This window comes from Pinus tabuliformis, chromosome 6 (genome assembly GCF_031772625.1).
Source record: "Pinus tabuliformis cultivar Carrire ecotype Pingquan chromosome 6, CPIR1, whole genome shotgun sequence".
Classification (NCBI taxonomy): domain Eukaryota; kingdom Viridiplantae; phylum Streptophyta; class Pinopsida; order Pinales; family Pinaceae; genus Pinus; species Pinus tabuliformis.
Genome location: NC_142292.1, coordinates 14,697,563 through 14,720,958, shown reverse-complemented (window position 1 = coordinate 14,720,958; position 23,396 = coordinate 14,697,563). Strand labels below are relative to the sequence as shown.

Genomic DNA, 23,396 nt, shown 5'->3' with positions numbered 1-23,396 from the left:
GAGCAACCCAGATTTGCTACTCCTCCACAGCCCCTTTGAATATCCTCCACAACCCCTTTGAATTGAATATTCCTGTTCCTGATGATACTCAGGAAAAAGAAGATGGCTTTTTTGTTTGTTTGAAGAACTCCATGAAAGAAGATGCCTTTTATTTTATTTTTGAAGAACTCCATGTAATTTTGGATTTTTGTTTTGGATTAGAAAATTAGCTAAAAGCAGGCCATGGATAAGAAATATATGAAAAAGTTGGCTTTGCAAATTCTGAACTGTAAACCAACTCTGGATAGTTACAATATTTTCTACTAATAAAATTTCCCCAATCAATTGCATTAAATATTGCTGTCTTTTGCCACCTCCTTGGAGGATAAAACTTGATACAGCGTAAAAAAGGTCCTCTATCTTTTGTCACTCAACCAAATAGTTGAATATCTCTATATTCAAATATTTGTTTTATCAAATGCCACGATGGATGAGAGTACCTTAAGATATTTGAAGATTACTTTGGTAGGGGCATCATGGATCACACTACCCCATGATATTTTAAAAGTATTGAATTCCTATCATCCTATGCTACCATCTGTGCTCAGGATCACAGGAAAACAATGTAAAGAAAAACAAATATATATTACATCCATTTCACTTAGAAAAAACTTGCAACCATTTACATCTAATTGCATGTCAAATCTGTAAAATTATGAAAAACAAAACCCCATAACTAGAGGAACATTGAAACTTCAGAGTTCAGCATGTTCTAACAATACACATATGGCTAAAAACAAATACAGGAGTACTAAGCCAGTTTTTTTAGGTTTCAACCCCTTATAAGGGGTAAACCAGCAGCCACAACAATCAATGTTGCCGGAAATCCAAATCGAAAATGACGCCAAAATGACATATTATAGTCAAAGAACTGCACCCTTCTGGCCTGCTCACAGACGATTAAGTTTGCAGCTGAACCTATTAATGTTAAATTGCCTGCCACGGTGCTAACCCATGCCAAAATGAGCCATATTTGAGTCACACTTGTTCTGGATGCTACTGCAGATGCTGCCAGTCGAGTGCCCAGCAAAAGCACTGATACAAACAAAGTAGCCCATCAAAACATTCCCAGAAAATTTATAACAGTAAGGCATCAAAAAAAAAAAAATTAATTACTGCCGGAAGTAATAGTCAGATACAATAGAAATAGTTCTTACCTACAGATTAATTTATATCAGGCACCTAAAAATGAGGAGACGATAGGAATAACATGTCATACATAGTTTCCAAGTTGAATAATATCGATCTTGATACTTCCTGAAATCTTCTAAGGCAGCAAACTTAACCTAAATTTAGCAGTCAATTATACAGTCAATCAATTTTCACAGTGGAACAGTATATGAAATAATGCAGATCATTGAGGACTGAGTTGTGTCAGCTATTCTGCCGAAAATAAGGGTCTAGGCAAACAATTCATTATGGACCCAATATGGAATACTGACGAGAAGAACAGATATATCACCAATATGGAGTATAGAAAACGCAATGTTGAGCTATATTTTCACACATTCCAGTAGAACAGATATTACCATTCTCAAGTTTATTGCCAATAGTCCTTTGTCAAGTTATGAATTGAGAGATGCAGTCTTCGACGGTTCTCAGGGTACAGGAGCTGACGGGCGGGCGCTTAGAGTAAGATCTGAGTTCTGGTGGCAATGCTAGCAGGAAGTAGCTCGACAAAACAAGTAGCTATAAAGTGTAAATTCCTCTTGCTAAGGCTTCACCTGGACTATCCCTCTGGAGACAAAGCAAGGCAGCAGACTATATGACTTCTTGTCGAAAGCGGATTCGGGGTCGAAATGGTTGTTGCTGCCCATAGGAGACCCTCCTTAAAGTCGAGTTCTTCATTGACCGCCATGGCAACCTATCCTGATTGAATCCTAACCCTCCACCACACTAACGCGAATTTGATTCAATTTTTCAACCGCTGAAGGAAGCTATGCCGGTAGCTGAACGACTCAAGAAGCAGGGTGTTATTCTTGATTTCTTATCGCGGATGCCTTTCCCCATTTTCCCAACCGGTCAGTCACATTCAAGCAGGAGTTAATGCAGAAATTGAAAACCCTTTTGTGACATTGGTCAATGATCGAGACACCAATTATTATTAGACTGATAGACCTTTCTTTCAAATCAGTTCACTTCTACTTTTAGTTTACACTTATTGTTTCAGTTAGAAAAACTGTAAAGAGAAGAAATGAATTGAATTAACCAGCAACTCATAGGTGAGCACGCTGCTCTCATTTGGAGGCTGCACAAACTGGAAGATACACTCTCTATTCAGTTAACCAAAGATTATTTAATAAATACATCACAAAAGAATAGGGAGGTGAGTTGAGAATAGGGAGGTGAGAATAAACTCCTACAACTTAGGAACTAATCCTAACTTAAGGAGTTACGATACAACCATGTAACCATTTCTCCATTAACACAATATAATATTAATTATTTTCAACTTTCCCCCTTAATGGAGAAAAGACTATTCTGAAGTCCCAACATCCCCCTAAACAACTCAAACTTCGCTTTCCCAAGAGGGTTAGTAAAAATATAAGCCACATTGTCACATGTTTTACAGTGTTCAATAAAAATTTCTTTTGATTGGACCTTTTCTCTAACAAAGTGAAACTGAGTATCTATGTGTTTCATGTTCTTATAAAACACTAGGTTGTTCGCTAGCTTAATGGAACTTTGTTTGTCACATTTGATGACAATCACTTCTTTCTACTCTTCTCCTGCATCATGGAGAAGCCTCCTCAACCAGATAGCTTCACATGTCGTTGCACATAATGCTTGGTACTCGGCTTTAGTTGAAGATAAAGACACAGTGCTCTGCTTTCTACTGCTATATGCTATGACACCAGATCCAACACTGAATGCATAACCCGTGATAGATCGTTGATCATCCACATTAGCTGCCCAATCAGAGTCTGAAAAACCTGCTAAAGTAACATCATATGTATTAGTTTATAAAATACCGTAATCATGAGTACCATGAAGATACCTCAGTACATTTTTTGTTGCCACCCAATGACTTTCAAGAGGTTTAGACATAAACTGGCTCAACACACTAATAGAGTATGCGAACTCTGGTCTACTTGTAGTCAGATATATTAGACTACCAACTAGCTGCATGTACAAAGTAGCATCCGGCTCCTTAGAGCTATCGTCATTGCACAGTTTTAGATTCTGCTGCAAAGGTATTGATGTTGTCTTACACTGTTCCATTTTGAACATTTTGAGCAGCCCTTTGACATACTTTCCTTGAGTAAGGAAAGTTTGCCCAGAGTCTTTCAACACTTCCAGACCTAGATAGTAATGTAAACTTCCCAGGTCTTTCATTTCAAAAACCTATGACATATGCAATTTGATTTCTTTGATTAATGCATCTACATTACGTGTTATAATCATGTCATCCACATACAAGGAAATCAAAATTATCTACCCCTGTTCATCATACATGGTATATAGATTTGGATCATTCTTACTCATATGAAAACCATGCTGTAAGAAAAATGAATCAATCTTCTTGTACCAAGACCTGAGTGCCTATTTTAAACCATAAAGAGTCTTTTTCAATCTACAAATTGAAAGCTCCTGCCCTTGTTTAACAAACCCTTCAGGGTGCATTAAATAAACCTCTTCCTTTAGATCACCATTTAGAAATGCAGATTCAACATCTAATTGGTGTAGGTTCCACTGATGTTTTGTAGCTACAACAATTAACATTCTAATAGTATTCAGTTTGGCTATAGGAGAAAAGCTTTCTTCATAGTCAATTCCCTCTTTTTGTGAATAACCCTTTGCTACGAGTCTAACGTTAAACTTTTCTATACTCCCAACTGCATTAAATTTAGGTTTGTAAAGCCACTTGCAACCTATGGGTATTTTTCCTTCACGCAACTCAACTAGTTCCCAAGTATTATTTCTAATAATAGATTCAAATCTTCATTCATTGCGGCCCTCCACTCATGAGATTGACTAGCTTCTTTATAATTTGTGGGCTCTATAACATTTAAAATGTTTGACATTAAAGCATAGTCTTTCAATCTAGCTGGTAGTTGAGTCTACCTACCTAATCTTCTCGGTAAGGGACTCACCTCAAATCTATCTACTTCAGACCTTAGCAGTCTTGACTTACTCATTACATTACCTGCCTCTTCCTCTTTTTGTTGCTGTTGTTGTAGCTACTGTTGATTTTCCTCACTGCTTTCTTCCATCAACAATGGAATGTGCCACTCTTCAAGGTTGTTCTCCTTATTTCCATCCTCAACATGCTCATGAAATAACACATCTCGATTTGCAAAAACTTTATGAGTCAAATGATTAAACAACTTATGAGCTTTAAACTCAGTGCAGTATCCTACAAAGTCGCATTTCATGGCCTTAGGGTCTAACTTCTTCTTATCATCCTTGGGAATATGGGCAAAGGATTTTGATCCAAAAACCCTTAAATGATTCACCGCATGCTTATATCCATACAATGCTTCAAAAGGAGTTTTAAAGTTGAGACGTTTAGTTGGACTCCTATTTTTCAAGTATAATGTAGTGTTGATGGCTTCAGCCCAAAAACCATTGAATAGACCCTTACCTTCAAGCATACTTTGTGCGCACTCCACAAGGGTTCTGTTCTTTTGTTCTGCAACTCCATTATGCTGCAGAGTGTGAGGCACTGTGAACTGTTGAATAATCCCATGATTCCTGCAAAATTTCATTAACTCTCCCAACTTGTGTTCTCCCTCTTGATCAGAGTGGAGAATCTTAATGAATTTCCATGTCTGCTTCTCCACCATATTCTTGAATTATTTAAAACATTGAAATGTCTGGCTCTTTTTTCTGATAAAGTATACCTAGGAGAATCTAGTGCAATTATGAGTAAAGAGTAAAAAATAATATGCACCACCTAGTGACCTAGTCTGCATAGGTCCGCATATATTTGTATGCACAAGCTCCAAAATATCTCTTTTCTCCATATCAGCATTCAAAGGAAACTCTTACCTATGCATTTCCCTAATGCACATCCATCACAATCTAAATGAACATTCTGAAAAGTAGGAAGTCCATCAACCATACCTTTCCCTTTCAGTAGCATGAGATCTTGTAGGTTAAGATGATCGAATCTCTGATGCCAAAGATTCTCGACCATCAATCCTGTTGAAGCCAGAGCTTGGTGTGGCATGCTCTTGACGTTCAACCTATATAAGCCTCCCACATGCACTCTTGCTGCAACTGGTTCCTTCTTGCCGTCCTTTATGACACAGTATGTTCTGAAGAATTCGACTTGCAGGTCCTAATATGCCATCATTGAAATAGAGATCAAGTTCTTCTTGATCCCGGGTACATACATCACATTTTTAATATATATGATATTACCATCAGGCAACATCACTGGAATATCACCATACCCCTTAATCTGATAACCTCTTTCATCACCTAGATAAATGTTAGCTCTACAAGTAGTTTCTTCAAAGTTCTCGAACCAATGTCTATTACCTATCATATGTGATGACACACCTGAATCTACGAACCATGTTTTGGCCTCATCCTCCTCAAGAGCTGAAAGAGCATAATCATCTACAAATAATCGAAGATCATGACTGTGACCTTCATCGGAAAAGTGCCCTGTGTGCTTTCTCTATTTATTTCTAGCCTCATCTGTTTGTCTCTTAAAACAAAACTTAACTAAATGATTAGTTTTCCCACATTAAAAACATTTAATGTCAGATTTGTTACCACTGTTACTTTGAGACATACCTCTAAATGGTCTCTTCTGAAAAACAGCACCACCTTTCTGTCCCTGTGGTTGTTTCCCTTTGTATGGCTCCTTCTTCGCCATGAGAGCAAGATCGACACTTTGTGGTCTCAAATTATGCCACCGCTCTTCTTCCTGTATCAGGATTCCTGTTAGCTCTTCAAATGCAGAGGCTTTATCCCTTGCAGACAAGCCTGTGATGAACATCTGGTATTCATCCGTCATCCCGTTCAATGTAATTGTGACAAGATCGGAATCAAACAACTTCTCCCTAATGTCACCCAAATTTGTCCTTCAGGTCCTTGACTTGTGCAATGAATCCAGCAACAGATTCGTTCTCCTCCATGAAATTTTTTATATTCTTTTATATGAATTTTTTTTGTTGAAATGTTAATATATTCACATTTAAAATAGGAAAGTCTGATTATTGGCAACTTTCATTCACGAAAAGAGGCCCAACACAATAACAACTCTTGAAAATAGTGGGACATCCATATAGTGCTCTTTATCGTCGTTGCTTGTTTTATTTGAGGCAATTTAATGTAAAGATTATGTGGATCAAGCAAACACTATAAATGATGAGTTTTGATGTCCAAAATAAACTTGCTCTTATCAAGTCAAGTATAATTATCAGTTTTTGATAAACTCTGTTGTTGTCATTTGCGTTTTCGTTTTCTTGACTTGCTCGTATCAAGTATAATTATTAGTTTTTGACAAACTTTGTTGTTTCCATTTGCATTTTTGTTTTCTTGTATGCCACAGTTTAAGTTTCCTTTTGAAAAGCCCTCTTATGGCCTTTGTTCATCCACAACTTAATCCTCATTACAAAATATCATTATTCTAGTTAAAAAAAAAAAATTTTTGGCAGGGGTAATTTAATGGCCTTATTATTCGTTATATTTTTGCAGACTATGTTTTAAAACTCTGTAGTTTTGTTAGGACATAGATAAAGTTTTTTTTGCAGATTATTCAAGGGCTTAGTTTTCAACTTTTCCAGGTAATTATCATTTTTTGACAAACTCTATCATTTCCATTTGCGTTTTTGTTTTCTTGTATGCCACAATTTAAGATAATCTTTGTATTTTCATTGGAGAAAATGTACACATAATTTCCTTTTGAAAATCCCTTTTATGGCCTTTGTTCATCCAATGTTTAATCTTCATTCCAAAATTTCATTATTCTGGTTAAAAAAAATAATTTTTGGTAGGGGTAATTTAATGGCCCTTTTATTCATTATATTTTACAAAGTATGTTTTGAAAGTCTGTGGTTTTGTTAGGACATAGATAAAGTTTTTTTGCAAACTATTCAAGGGCTTGGTTTTCAACTTTTCTAGATAATTATCAATTTTTGACAAACTCTGTTGTTTCCATTTGCATTTTCGTTTTCTTGTATGCCACAATTTAAGATAATCTTTATATTTTCATTGCAGAAAATGTATACATAATTAATTTCCCTTTGAAAAGCCCTTTTATGGCCTTTGTTCATCCAATGCTTAATCTTCATTACAAAATTTCATTATTCTAGTTAAAAAATATAATTATTCATAGGGGTAATTGTTTAGTCAATTTAGTGTCATAAATTGCTCTACATAAATTATCAATTCGGGTATCGTAAACTGATGAAGTGTAGTGCATTATATGTGCTAGATGACCCTTTACCTCACTATTTTTTAGTTTTCTGTTGTTTTGGGGGTTTGATCCTTTAATTCCTAATGTTCTACAATGTACTTAACAAAATCTTAAATCTACGGTTGCTAAGAATCTAAATAAATGAAATGAGAGCTAAAAGTGCTTTCAGCCAGATTTGGAAGTAAAGTTTTAAACAAGAAAATGAAAACAAAGTTTCTCTTTTTGCTCTTATTATTGTTCCAAATCATGAACTAAAAGGACTTAAAAGTGAAATTGCAACTATCTATTATGAAAACAGAACTGAAATGAAATACTGAAAGTGAGAATACAACTACTGGTTAGTCTATGGCAGAATTAAAACTTAATGAAAAATTGAAAATGAAATTGCAGCAAAGCTAAATGAAATGCTAAGATTGAAAATGAATTTGCAACTAATCTACTATGGAAACTAAATGAAATGATTTGTCACTCTGCTACACAATTTTGGGAGAACAACCTCCTTGTGATAACATTTTGAGGAACTCCATACTTCATTGTTCTAAGAATGCATGACTAAAAATGAATTTGCAACTAATCTACTATGGAAACTAATGAAATGCTTTGTCACTCTGCTACACAATTTTGGGAGAACAACCTCCTTGTGATAACATTTTGAGGAACTCCATACTTCATTGTTCTAAGAAAAACTAAATACAAAAGTGCAGAAAAAGACCCATTACATAAATGAAATATCCAACCACTTGGTTTAAGATGAACCATCAACCAGAAGAGCTTTTTAGAAATATTCTCTTACAATATGAGTCACTAAACTAGTAATGAAATGACAAGATAGAAATGGCACTGATCAGTTTTAACTAAGAACTAAAAGACTAATGAACAACAAGTGAAATAATTACTCTACACTACTGAACTCAACTTCAAACTACTGATGAAGAACTGAAAAGAAATTAAACCAAAAGACTATTCTGAACTGAAATAGAACTGTTCTGCGTTAGTAAGAAGATGACAAAAACTGCATTATGAACAAAGTTAGAAAATGATTATAAACATCATGGAAAAGCACAGTAAATTTACAATTCAACTATGAAAGACAAAACAAAAATGAAATGCAACCTTAGCCAGCACAGGGGCCCTCTGCAACTGCTAAGATTAAATGAACTTAATCAACACTCCAACAAACGCTTTCAGGTATCCATAAAATACAGAGTCTTCATATTAAAAACAGAGAATGAGTTCTCAAAATTACAAAGTGGTAACTTGAACTTAACAGATGAGCAAAATAGAACTGGTTCTGCGTTCTTCACACAGGTATTTATAGAGAAATTATACAATTGTTTTAAGGAGAAAAGTAAGCTACAGCGAAACACGTAGGCAGAAAAGTTCACGGAATTCTCTTCCTTAGTTGTTGGAGACATAAATCTAAGGTAATGGCTATAAGTGGCTGATGAAATCCGTAGCCTCAGGAAGCTGCTTCATACCCCATCACTGAGAAACGTGTACAAAACAGAGTCCTGTTTGCCTTAGGTTTCTATGTTTGACTTCCCTTTGACCAGAGTTTTCCTTGTCGAATTGGGCTAGGTGAATAGGACACGATCCATGCCCTGATATTTTCAAAGCTGCCCATGTAGTCACTTTTCCCTCTTAACACCTAGAACTTGTAATAACGTGGAAGTAGATGCGGAACAGCCGATTAGCTTCAGAATGTGGCTGCGTTCCGTAGCTAAAAGACAAAAACTTATTCAAACAAAAAACATAAAAGTATAACATGTAAATCATTAAAATGTTCTCCTTGAGGCAATGTATAATGGTGATTGATGATAAGGATGCATTTTTCATGGAAAAGCAAAGAAGAATGGATGAGAAAAGTTGCTAAGGAAAGGGAAGTTTTGGAGCTCAACATACCCCCACTGTTAGACTATTGCATGTCCCCATGTAATCAAAATTGTGAACTTTCTCCTTCTACTACATTTGTTCTGATACTTCAGCCAAAACATCCAACTTCCTCTTCTTGCCTTTCTTTGCACCAATAGCCATCGTTGGCTTCCTCATGAGAAATCTGTACTTGAGATTAATAAGTGCCCTGTTTAGCTTCTTATTCTTCCTTTTTAGTTTTCTGTTCTTCTTGTGCCATAAACCCAAGTGAAGCATAGTGTTATCATGGATAATCTTATCCAACTTGTTTTTTTCTTTGAAAGCTTCATTTTCTCTTTGGATGTGCCTATTTAGAACTTCTAGCTCATAGATCTCCTGTTTAAGGGAGCTAGTTAAAGTTTCTTGTGAGGTGGCAGGCTGCCCTAGATTAGCTGAAGTGCCTGGGTCTACTGATGTACTCTTTCTCTCCAATGAATCTATGTAGTCATATATTTGTTGTTGGACTAGATCAATACCAGGGGAGGCTCTTCTTGGGCTGCTCTCAAAGTTATGTGGGCTTTGCTTATATGGAATATTTTCAGGGGACTGATTTGGAGTTTCTCCCTCTAAATCTATGAACTGGATCTCTTTTGATTTTGCTTTCTTCACTTTGCCCCTAAGTCTAGAACTCCTCCTCAAGCTTTGGGAGCCTATGATTTCTTCCTCTATAACCTGTTTTCTCTTTCCCTTCTCCTTATCTCTCTTGAGCTGATCCCTGATTTTGATCAGTCTCTCAAAAAGCAGCTGTTCATCTTCCTTAGGTGATGAAGTTTCAAGAATATCCTTGTGGATTTCTTCAACCTTATCTTTAATTTTTCTCCTCTTCTTAGTCTGCTTTCTGATCTCTGTTAATTTCTCAGAGATTGTCTCTTCTTCATCGTTTTTCTGTGCTGAAGTTTCAGGGGTGTTTTGAATGATGAGGCTGGTCTTCCTTCTCCTACTTCTTTTTACAGGACTTCTTTTAGGCAATTCTAGAGCATCTTGGAAGAAGTTTCTTACTAAAAAGTCCTCCCATGTGTCCCCTTCACTTCTCAAGTGAAATTCAACCAAAATCTTCACTAGCCCATGGTGATATAAGTGGTTTCTATTGACTCAACTTTCTTCTGAACATTAGTTGCCATTCTTCTCAAATTATTCAATAGGAAAAATGGTAGATTGAGGGTTCCATCTTCTAGGAAATTCATTAACAGTCGTATGTGATATATATACATGGAACCAAACCTCCCTTCACATGTAATAAACTTTTGCAAAATTAACAACATGCTACTCCATTTGCTTTTAAGTGTAGAGATTGGAATCCCTTTCCTAAAAACTGAAGTGTCCATACCTGGATTTTTGAGAATGACCTTCCAGGATTCATCATGAAACTCTTTATTCTTGAACCACCTCTCTCCTAGCCTTGGGAGTTCTGTTGCTTCAGCAATAAAGGACTCGATAACTACAAATTTGATGTCACCTATTTCCACATCCATTCTATCAAATGATCTGGCAAAGGATTTGGTGATTTCTTTATTGTAACAGTTGAATTTTTTAATGAAACTCAACCAACCAACCTTCTGTAATATTCTTTTCAGCTAAGGATAACCCTCCATGTACTTCACCCCTATGGGTTCAGTTCTAACAATGAGTCCCATCACCTCTGTTCTCGGCTACTCTTCAAAATTCCCTTCACTGTCTGAGAAATGAGTGACTGCGTAAAGAGGACCGTGTATAAAAAAATGGAGCAACTGGGTGGATAGAAATAGAATGATTATGGATATGGAAACGAACATCATATATGGGAGCAAGATGACTGTGAATAAAACGACTGTATATGCAGAATATATGGAAACAGAGTAGCTATAAACGTAAAATGTGTGAAAAACAGAGTGACTGTTATACACAAAGAATACGAAAACAGAGTGACTATATGCGCAAAGAGGCTGCAGAAGTATGAGAGAAAAACTCAGTGTAATAAATGAACAATCAGGGTTTTGAAGAGTCGTATACGGATAGGTCATGTCATTAATCTAACCGTTAACAGATGTGGTTGTAGAAGTCCGGTTAAGTACAAGTCATGGAGTTAAAAATGGAGATTAGTTAAGAAGGCATCATTGGAACGTTAGGCATTGAAGATGGAGTAATCGTGGCAGTCAAATCACATAATGATTAATCAAGGAGACATATGATCATACAAGTTATACAAACTTATGTTTTTGTATTTCCTTTTGAAATAAGTTTTTGTTTTTACCTTTGGAACCTTACCTTCTGCTTGCTAATGTCTTGATGTTTGCTTCCACAGGTGCTTTAGGTGTGATTGCTCTTCAAAGTTGTTTTCTCTTCAATTACCTGCATATAAGATTTTATTATGAACTGGCCTCTTTGTGCTTCGACTGATAATCAAACTGTTGCTGTAAAACAGGATCAGCTACGGAACGGAGTCAGCTGCAAAACGTGGAAACAGCTACAGAATGTAAAACGGAGAGTAAAATATGACTTATGAATGAATGAAATGGAAATCATTGTGTGAGTGAAAATATGACAAGATGATAAATGAAAATGGTGATGAAAGAAATGCTAGAAAAGGAAAAATTTATTGGTGAAATATGTCATTGGAGTGAAGTGAATTTGTAAAATTAAAACAAAGTGAAATGAGATGAAACAATGAATTTTTGCAGAATGCAGAGTGAGTCACCATTTTTTCAGAAAAGGAAATGGAAAATATAGGGTGTTAGAAGCTTCTGATTTTCACCCTGTATTTTCTGTATAAGCATGCCAATCAGTGATTGGTTTTCAACCTTATACAATTTTTTTTTTTTTTTTTGAAATAAGAAAACAAAGACTAAGTTGGTGGAGAAGAAGGATTCTTCTTCACCAACTTCATTTCAGAATTGTTCTAAAAGATCTTGATGAACTCCTCCTTTGAGATTGGTTTTTGATAAATTTTCAATCTATGACCATTCACAAGGAGAGGAGTTTGACTTTCATCTATTGTTCTGATTCTTACTGCTCCATTACTGAAAACTTTTTAAATCTCATATGGCTCAAGCCAATGAGTTTGAAACTTCCCTTGAAAATATTTAAACGTTGAATCAAATAACAATGCCCAATCTCCCTCTTGAAACATCTTGTCCTTGATGTATTTGTCATGCCATTTAGCCCTCTGTTGTTGAACTAGACCAGTTCTTTGAACAACCTCTTGTCTGATTTCATCAAGTTCATTCAATTTCTCCAGTCTATGCTTTTGAGTTTCTGATAAATCCATCCCCAACTGGACTGCCATCTTAAAAGTTTTGACTTGGAACTCTATGGGGAACAGGACTTTCTTCCCATAAACAAATTCATAGGGTGTATGTCCCGTTGTGTTTCTCCATGTAGTTCTATAGGCCCATAAGGCTTCGGGAAGCCTTTCTACCCAATCTCTTCTATGTAGATGCACAGTCTTGGTGAGGATTCCTTCAATCACTTTATTTGTAGACTCCACTTGACCATTTGCTTGTGGATGATAACGAGTAGATTTCCTATGCTTGAATTTGTATTCCTCCATAAGCTTCTTCATCATGTTGGATGTGAATTGAGATCTCTGATCTGTCACAATTTCTCTTGGAACACCAAAGCAAGTAAAAATATCCTCGAAAAATAAACTAACTATAGATTTTTCGTTAGCAAAAAGTAATGCTTTGGCTTCTACCCATTTAGTGACATAATCATTGCATACCAATATATACTTTTTCTGCTTAGATGGAGGATTAATTGGTCCAATAAAGTCTAAAGCCCATTTTTCAAAGGATTCAATAAGTACCTGAATTTGTAATGGCATTTCATTTGAGGGAGCAGGTTTTCCTACCCTTTGGCAGCTGTTGCACCTTTTGACATATTCTTTAGCATCTTTGAAGATGGATGGCCAATAATATCCTAAAGAAAGGATTTTATAAGTTGTCCTCTTGTCAGCAAAGTGTCCACCACACGGCTCATCATGACATGCTTTGAGAATATCAGGCATCTCATCTTCCCTGACACACCTTCTGATCATAAGATCTGGCCCTGTTTTATACAATTCATTAGTGATCCATGAATACCTTGTGCTTTATTGAATAATCTTTCTTTTCTCTCCAGGAAATAAATGTGAAGGTAACTTCCCTGTAACCAAGTAATTAGCAACATCTGCAAACCAAGGAGTTTGAGTAGTTACTGCAAAGAGATATTCATCAAGGAACTTATCTTCAACTGGAGAGTCTTTTTTGATATTCTGAATCCTGGACAAGAAATCAACAACTGTGTTTTGTTTTCCAGGTCTATCTAACACAGTAATTTTGAATTCTTGCAAAAGTAAAAGCCATCTTGTAACTCTGCCATTACTAATAGTGTTATTCATCAATATCTAATTGCAGAGTGATCTGTATGAACAAAGGTTTCATAGCTTGTTATATAGTGTCTGAACTTGTTAATTGCATGAACAATACCTAAGAATTCTTTTTCAGTTACAGTATAATTCAACTCAGTGGGAGTCAAATTTTTACTTGTATAGTAAATGGCATAAGGAGTCAAATATTTTTGTCCCAATACAGCTCCCAGAGCTGTATCTGAAGCATCTATAGAAATATGGAAAGGAAGTTTCCAATTTGGTCCTCTTAAGATAGGTGCTTCAAATATTTTTACTTTCAAGGTTTCAAATGCTAGTTGGCAATCACGATTCCACTTGAATTCACAATCTTCTGTAAGCAATTTGAAGAGTCGAGATGCTATTTTAGTGAAGTTTTCTATAAATATTCTATAATATCTTGTAAATCCCAGAAAACTTCTAACATCCTTTTGGAAATTTGGAATTGACAACTTAGAGACAACTTCAACATTAGACTTGTCAACTTTAATCCTTCTCCCGAAATGTGATGTCCTAAAACAATACCTTTTGTAAACATCATAAAGCATTTTTCATGGCTTAGTGAAAGGTTGTTTCTTTACATCTTTTAAGGACTTTTTCCAAATTCTCCAAAGCTTCTTAAAATGTGTTACCATAAACTGTAAAATCATCCATATCTACCTCTACACAATCATGTATTAGATTAGAAAAAATTCCTAGTACTGCTCTTTGGAATGTTGCAGGTGCATTACATAATCCAAAAGGAAGCACTCGGTAGACAAAAGTTTCCCATGGACAAGTAAATGTGGTTTTATCCTGATCCTCAAGTGCTACCTGAATTTGATTATAACCACTAAAACCATCCAAGAATGAGAAATACTTTTTACCTGCTAATGTATCTAAAACTTGATCTATAAAGAGCAAAGGAAAGTGATCTTTCAAGGTTGCTTTATTCAATTCTTGGTAGTCAATGCACACCCTCCATTTACCATTCTTTTTAGGCACAATTACCAAAGGAGAAACCCATTGGCTATTTGAAATTGGGTAAATGAAGTTTACATTGAGTAATTTTTGGAGCTCTCTTTCACAATTTCCCTAAGATTTGAATTCATTCTTCTTTGAGGTTGTCTGATTGGTCTACTGTTTTCCTCAATATAGATATGATGGATACAAGTCTTAGGATCAATGCTTTTCATGTCAGTATACTCCCATGCAAATGCAACATAATGTTTTGTAATATTTTGGTTAGCTCTTCTTATTGTAGTTTTTCCAAGTTTTTGTTTATGTTCAATGTTCTACCTCAAAAAATTTCAATTGTAGAGCTACCAAACTCTTCCATCGAATAGAGAGACATCTGCCTAGATGACAAGTATTCAATATTATATATTTCTTGAAATTGTGCATGATCATATTCTGAAGATGTTTCAAAATTTTCCAATGTGTTCAAAATTTGACTATCTTCACTAATTTATGATATAGTAAAGAGAGTCTGAATGTCATCTTCATCATTAATCCATTCCTTGTCATCTATTTCTGTTATTTCTTTTGCTGGAGGATATAAAGTAAATTTCTTTGTTGAATTACCATAAAAAATATACATGTCACCAGATCTACAACTAATAAAAGCATCCGCTGTGGCCAGCCAAGGTCTTCCTAATATGAGTGGGTGTCCTCCTAGATTATTCTTGGGAGTTAAAATCATGAAATCAATAGGATATTCCCAAGAATCTAAGGAGACTGAAATATCTTTTAGCACACCATCTAGTTTGATTACTGACCTATCTGCAAGTTGCAGTAAGGTAGGTGTGTAAAGAAGGTTAGGAAGTTTAAGCTGCTCCATAGTTTGTCTACTCATAATGTTTATTGTTGCCCCTAAGTCAATCAATGTATTTGGAATTTCAATCCCATTTATATGTGTCTTGACTATTAGACTTCTTGGATCCACATATTTCTGCATGGCAATCTTTCCCATCATGATGTCTGCTATCTTTCCTACCAGGTGAATTCTTTTTGTTTCTCTCGGTTTTCTTCCTGGTCTTTTGATGCTCAACTCCTTGATTGTCTTGGCTAGAATAGGAATTTCTCTAATGGCTTGTAACAAAGGAATTTTGATACAAACATTCTTCAATTAATATACAAAATCATAATTGGGCAACAAGATCTGTTTTTCTACCCCTCTATCAATTTGTAATCTCTCAGGAAAAGGAGGTATAGAAGTAGATATTGGTTGCTCAATTATAGGAGTTGTGTTTATTGATTCTTTTTGTTTTTCTTTTTCAATGTTTTGGTTTTGGAGGGATGTTCCCTCAAAACTTTTATTGACTTTCAGAGCATCCTCTTTAGAAGTGTCTTGTTCTTAAATAACTATAGAAGGTTTTTTCTTTTCTAATATCCTACCAGATCTAAGTTGAACATCATTAAGATCTAGAGGAGTAATGTAAGTTGGAAATTGTTGTCCTTCTACCATGTAAACATTCTGAGGGTTTTTATTATTGGGGTTTGGTAATGGTTGGGCAAGTAACTGATTTGGTTTCTGCTGAAATGGCAGTAAGAGTTGAGGATTTTGACCTTGTTGTGGAGGTTGTTGTGGAAATGGCAATGAAAGTTGAGGGTTTTGATTTGGAAGTTGTGGGTGCTGATTTTGTGGCTGATTTTGTGGGGGAGGATAATTCTGATAAGATGGAGGATATTGGTAATATTGGGAAAATCTCCCATAAGTATTTTGTACCCCTTGTGCCCATGGTTAAGATTGATACTGAGATCGAGGTTGAGGCCAAGGTTGCTACCAAGAATTCCAGTTTGGTGGGGGTTGAAGATACATTGGATTGTTGAATCATTGATTTGGTGGCCCCTTCCAAGGTCTTCTTGCAACAAAACAAAGAGATTCTACATGATTTGGGACTATTTCCTCTTGAAAGACAGCCTTAAGACCTGGGATTGAAGGACAATCCTTGGTCTCATGACTTTTTGAACAAATCATACAAGTTTCTACAATTTTTGCATCTAAAGGGCATTCCCTTAGAGCATGTTTCTTTCTGCATTTTGGACAAAAAATGGCTAAAGCATCAGCCTCTATTTTCTGCTTGTTTTGAATTTTAAGGGTGTCTAGCTGCTCACTAAGGCTCCCTAGAATGTCAGTTTTGAACTCATCAAGCATATTGCCAATTTCCACCCTACTTACAGATCCAGTTGTAGATTTGTTTGCTATAACAAGAGAAGGATCTCTCGGCCCTTTCCCGGTTTTAGATTTCCCTCTTGAGAGATGAACACATAGTTCTACTATGTCACTCAGTGGAAATTGAGAGATATCTCCCTTCCCCATCATGTTAAGGATATCTATCCATTCATCTCTAATGGCCTTTAACAAAAGAGCTTTCAAAGTTTCTTCATCTAAATTGTTCATCTTTGCTCTTTTCAAATTATAGTTAAATCTCTCAAGCAAATACTCTAAGTTTTCATCTTCTTTTTGCATCATTTTGAACACCTCATCTTTATGATTGGTAGGCATACAATAATCCAAGTATCTATCCAAAAATGCATGTTTCATGTCATTCCATGTTCTAATGGATTGATTGACTAACCCCATGAACCATTTCAAAGCAGCCCCTTTTAGTGTTGAGGGGAACAATTTGAGTTTTTGAGAGTCTTCTAGATAGTCATAGGTTCTGCACAAGACTTCAAACTCAAACAAAAATGTTTATGGATCCTCACTTCTCAACCCATAAAAGTTTGCGAGGATAGATGGTGAGATGTTTTTCATTGTGGTATGTGTTTCCTCATCCACTATAGGGAATCCAAATGAGTTATCTACTTCCCTATTACCTTTGCCTCCTCCATTATTACCTCTACCTCCTCCATTGTTTCCTCTACCTCTCCCTCTACCCCCTCCTCCAAACAGTGAGAATTCTCCATCTTGTTCTTCTTCTGCCATTATAGTTTCTTCAGAGTCAGTATAGGGCTCAACCTGCAAGGTTATTCCCTCTTCCTCTGGTTCTTCTATTAATGGACTATGAGAGAGAGTTTCTACTTTTTCTTCCTCACCAAGTATTCCTAATTCTTCAACTACAATAGGCTCCCCTGTGGAGGTGAAAAAGGTTATCCCTGCTGTTGGAGTTTCAAAATTTTTCTCTCCTAGGACTGTTTTGGTAGATGATGTAGGAGAATCTTCTGATTGAGTTTCTACCCCTTGAATTCTAGGAATCCTATGGCTGGGAGTATGAGTCTGGGATGGAGGTGTGTCTTTTCTAACTCTTGGTGGAGTAGGTGGAGTTGTAGGAATCGAACTTCTGCCCCTAGCTATAAATCTACCCCTAGAGTCTCTTTCTCTATGCATGTCATTGTTTTGTTTTTTTGTTTTTTCTTTTTTTTTATGAGTGTAAGATATAAGGCTACCTAGTTACACTTCCCCGGCAATGGCACCAAAATGTTTAGTCAATTTAGTGTCCTAAACTTCTCTACATAAATTATCAATCCGGGTATCATAAACTGATGAAGTGTAGTGCACTATATGTGCTAGATGACCCTTCTTACCTCATTGTTTTTGAGTTTTCTGTTGTTTTGGGGGTTTGATACTTTAATTCCTAATGTTCTGCAATGTACTTAACAAAATCTTAAATCTACTGCTGCTAAGAATCTAAATAAATGAAATGAGAGCTAAAAGTGCTTTAAGCCAGATTTGGAAGTAAAGTTTTAACCAAGAAAATGAAAACAGAGTTTCTCTTCCTGCTCTTATTATTGTTCCAAATCATGAACTAAAAGGACTTAAAAGTGAAATTGCAACTATCTATTATGAAAACAGAACTAAAATGAAATACTGAAAGTGAGATTAGAACTACTGGTTAGTCTGTGGCAAAATCAAAACTTAATGAAAAACAGAAAATGAAATTACAGCAAAGCTAAATGAAATGCTAAGACTGAAAATGAATTTGAAACTAATCTATTATGGAAACTAAATGAAATTCTTTGTCACTCTGCTACACAATTTTGGGAGAACAACCTCCTTGTGATAACATTTTGAGGAACTCCATACTTCATTGTTCTAAGAAACACTAAATACAAAAGTGCAGAAAAAGACCCATTACATAAATGAAATATCCAACCACTTGGTTTAAGATGAACCATCAACCAGAAGGGCCTTTTAGAAATATTCTCTTACAATATGAGTCACTAAACTAGTAATGAAATGACAAGATAGAAATGGCACTGATCAGTTTTAACTAAGAACTAAAAGACTAATGAACACCAAATGAAATAATTACTCTACACTATTGAACTCAACTTCAAACTACTAATGAAGAACTGAAAAGAAATTAAACCGAAATACTATTTTGTACTGAAATAGAACTGTTCTACGTTAGTAAGAAGATGACAAAAACTGCATTATGAACAAAGTTAGAAAATGGTTATAAACATCATGGAAAAGCACAGTAAATTTACAATTCAACTATGAAAGACAAAACAAAAATGAAATGTAACCTTAGCCAGTGCAGGGGCCCTCTGCAACTGTTGAGGTTAAATGAACTTAATCAACACTCCAACAAATGCTTTCAGGTATCCATGAAATACAGAGTCTTCATATTAAAAACAGAGAATGAGTTCTCAAAATTACAAAGCGGTAACTTGAACTTAACACATGAGAAAAATCGAACTGGTTTTGTGTTCTTCACACAGGTATTTATAGAGAAATTATACAACTGTTTTAAGGAGAAAAATAAGCTACAGCAAAACACATAGGCAGACAAGTTCACAATATTCTCTTTCTTAGTTGTTGGAGACATAAATCTAAGGTAATGGCTGTTGGATTTAGTTTGCGCAAGTGGCTGATGAAGTCCGTAGCCTCAGGAAGTTGCTTTGTACCCCATCACTGAGAAACGTGTACAAAATAGAGTCCTGTTTGCCTTAGGTTTCTATGTTTGACTTCCCTTTGACCGGAGTCTTCCTTGTCGAATTGGGCCAGGTGAATAAGACACGATCCGTGCCCTGATATTTTCCAAGCTGCCCATGTAGTCACTTTTCCCTCTTGACACTTGGAACCTGTAAAAGCATGGAAGTAGCTGCAGAATAGCTGATTAGCTGCAGAATGTGGCTGCGTTCCGTAGCTAAAAGACAAAAACTTATTCAAACAGCATACATAAAAGTATAACATGTAAATCATTAAAATGTTCTCCTTGAGGCAATGTATAATGGTGATTGATGATAAGGATGCATTTTTCATGGAAAAGCAAAGAAGAATGGATGAGAAAAGTTGCTAAGAAAAGGGCAGTTTTGGAGCTCAACAGTAATTTAATGGCCTTTTTATTTGTTAAATCTTGCAAGTTATGTTTTATTCATTATTTTGGGTATTTTGTGAGTGGTGTATCAAATCAATTTTTTAATTTGGATTATATATGAAATTAAAATAGCACCACTTATCATTCATATATAAATTAAAATGGAGTCATCTACGGAGGCGGAGGAATTGCCCGAATGGCTAAAAGTGGCCGGACTCCAGGCAAAAAAAATTCAAAAAATTTTGTAGAGGCAGTGTTTGAATCATGTTTTTGATGGTGGAAGTGAATTCAGCACCATAAAAAACTTCTAGCGTCCTAAAAATTATGAAATTTGACAGCTTTTACTTGGATTTACAAAAATCCCTACCGGATTTTTTCAAAACATGGCCAGAATTTCCATAACTTTCATGGCAAAAAAACAGTCTCGTTAGACTATGACAATTAAAATACACTGTAAATAGATTTTATTTATTTTTAGAAAAAAATAGTATTAACTAATAATATAATTTAAATTGCAGATTTTATAATCCAATCATTTTAATTGAATTTAAATGGTAGTTTCCAACACTCGTTATTCTCTATTTTTATTATTTTGTTAAAGGTATATCAAATTAGTGTTTTTAGTTTGAGCTCTAGAAATAATATATATATATATATAGATAAAACGAAAATATCATCTTTTACCATATTTATATAAATTAAAATGTGTCAATACATATGGCATATGACATACATATCTACAAATGTGTTCCTCATACAATTTTTCCAATTTAAGAAACCTATCGGTCTCTCTTTGCACCTTTTGGGACAATTGCTAGTTATATAAAGGCCATAAGTGTCGTTGTCGCTTAATGGAGAGAAAAGAGAGAATTCAAAGTGTAACAACCCTGGTGAAAATTTCATGTAATGCAAGTTGAAAACAATAACCACGGATGAATGGGACACTTATTCCAAGCTGAATGTTGGGCAAGACATCCTAGGGGGTGTTCATTTGGTTGTTTATGGCTAAGGAAATTGGCAAAGGCAATGGCTAAGGCATTAAAAGGTATTTTGGCACAATTATTTATGAAAATAATGGAAATTTGGAGAAAAAGGAGGTGAAAGGTCACAGATTGCATGTGAAGAGGAAAATGAAGGAAAATAATGGAAAATGAAGAAAATAGAGGTTTCATTCATAAAAAGGCTTATGAGGATCAATTGGTAACGTTTTTTTAGTTTAGCTTTGGAGCTCTCTCGTTATTCTCTTTCTCTCAACTCTTGGACACTTGGAGTTTTCTTGGAGCACTTTGGCATTGGAGCAAGAAAGGAAAAGAAGGCAAGAGGAAGAAAAGATCAAGCAGGGAAAGGCAGGATCAAACATCTACAATAGGCTTCATTTCAGGTATCAAATTGCATGTGTATTTTCCTTGCTAGATTTGGCATGCATGGGATTGCATGTATTTCTTTTCTACCATGGCATGGGTTTTACTAGGTGTGACAGTGTTTTCAGCCTAGCCTTTCCATTTCTTGATAGCTTTGATGAGATGGGTTCTCTCATGCGGTTTATGTGGGATGGTCGGATTGGATTCGAAGCTGAGTGGGGTGGATCTCCAAATTGACAAAATCATGGTGATAGTGGTCCCTAAACCAGACTGAGGATGCTCGAAGCCATTGGCCTAGTAACCCCTAAACTGGACTGTGGGTTGAGTTAAAGCCAAATTGTGTGCCTCGGTGGGCCTAGGAATCCTTTCCGGTGAATGGGAAGATATATGGTAAAGCCAAGAGGTGTATTTTATCTCCGTTGGGCATAGTGATTATGGGATGGAATGCACGGTAAATCCTGGAGAGTATTTCTTGATGTAGGGCCTAGTGATCCGTGGATCAGATTGCGGATGCATGGTAAAGCCTGAGAGACTAGGAGGCACTCAAATTCCTCACGGTGTAGGTGGAGAACTCTAGTGACATCCACATTGATTGGTGGTTTTGATGTGTTCTATGAGTTCCACATTCATGCTTGGAATATGGCACAGGGGTAATTGGCTGAAGAGAGATTTGGCTCATCCAAGCCATAGTCGGGTGGAACGTGGTAGTCCCATCTTCGGTTGGTTCATTGCATTGATTAATGAGAAATTCATTTCATTGATTTTCATGTGTAAATGTACTGGTGTATATATGGATTTTGATGGCTGATATGTTCATTGTAATTTTGTTCCTATTATGCTGGTTATATGTTCATTTTATGGCAGCAATTATGTTTGGCTTTCAGCATGTTTTTACTTGTATTTGATTGGATATTGTGTCGATGACCTAACAAGTGATAAGGCAGAAAATGACATGAGGAAACAATGGTTCATGGTGATTCTCAGATAAGTAAGAGATCCCTACGCTTAACTATGTTATTTACACTTGTAGATTACATGTCAATGATATGTTTGAAGAAATGCCTATCATGGCTAGTAGGGGTCTGGTTAAGGCCTTGATGAACTATTTACTTTTTGCATCAAATCCTGGAGTCGCTGGCACAAAACGAGCAAGTTTCGTCTACATTCGCTGGCATGCAGGCCAGGGAAAATTTTAAGGATGAAATTTTTTATTGAAGTTTAAAAGCATTGGCAAATCTCACTAGTGCCTAATATGGAACTATAAAATATTCATTAATGTATTTGTAAAATAATTCAAATTTATAATGATTTTATATATACTCTCTATATAATGTTGGCAATATTTAAGTTAAAATATTTTTATATTGTAAAATTGGGGCGAATCATTTTTATAATAAATGGTAATTGACAAAACTTTTTTTGGAAAAATCATGGAAAATTAGCCCACCTGCGAATATTAGCCCGTAAAATTTTCCATGATGCAAGGCTATGAGAGTGAATTTAGGTCTCCGGTCTCTCCCTTTCCCATAGCATGAGAGTGAATGAGCATTAAATTGTCCATAATAGTAATGGGACCCAAGGACAAGCTATCTGAGTCGCTGACTTGTCTCCTGAGGGTTTTGTTGATGGTGTTGGATGGCTGTATGTAATGTTCCGTCGATTCCACTTCCTTAAGGTCACCTAGGAGGTCAAATATGATCATAGTAGCCTCTCGTCTCATGTTTACCTTGGTTAGCATGGTTAATTGGGTGGATGTGGGAGGAGGGTGTTACAGAGTGTTATCAGAGCATGGTTCAACTCTCAGACTGAATGGGTTGAATGCATGTTGGTCATGCATGCATGTCAGTTTCATGTGTGTCTCTTACACTTATATACTTGTTACATTTTCTTGATGATGGATTAGGGTTGTAGTATGGTTATCATGGAGAATTTGATGTTGATTTCATGAAGAGTAATTGACATGAGTATGTGACTAAATGTATATGGTTATTTGTCACTTACATGTTGATTTTATGTCGCCTACTTACATCCTTGTATGTTAGGTTACATTTTGAATATTTTGATTACATGCATTAGTCTTGTAGGTTGATTGCAAGAATTGA

General features: G+C 35.7%; 1 protein-coding gene across 7 annotated transcripts in view; it reads right to left on the bottom strand.

Moving 5' to 3' along the window:
• Window positions 1-609: 609 nt before the first annotated feature.
• LOC149256983 (silicon efflux transporter LSI2-like) overlaps window positions 610-23,396 on the bottom strand; it is a 155,406-nt gene continuing 132,619 nt past the window's right edge. For 4 of the 7 annotated variants that reach the window (XM_089413371.1, XM_089413383.1, XM_089413377.1 and 1 more), the window contains one exon: window positions 610-1,074. In XM_089413371.1, the coding sequence (XP_089269497.1) occupies window positions 812-1,074 (263 nt within the window). In that variant the 3' untranslated portion in view covers window positions 610-811. Of the gene's footprint in view, window positions 1,075-1,196; window positions 1,326-19,349; window positions 19,718-23,396 lie in introns of those variants that run through there. The other 3 variants (XR_016256486.1, XM_089413386.1, XM_089413388.1) reach the window with 3 other exon arrangements.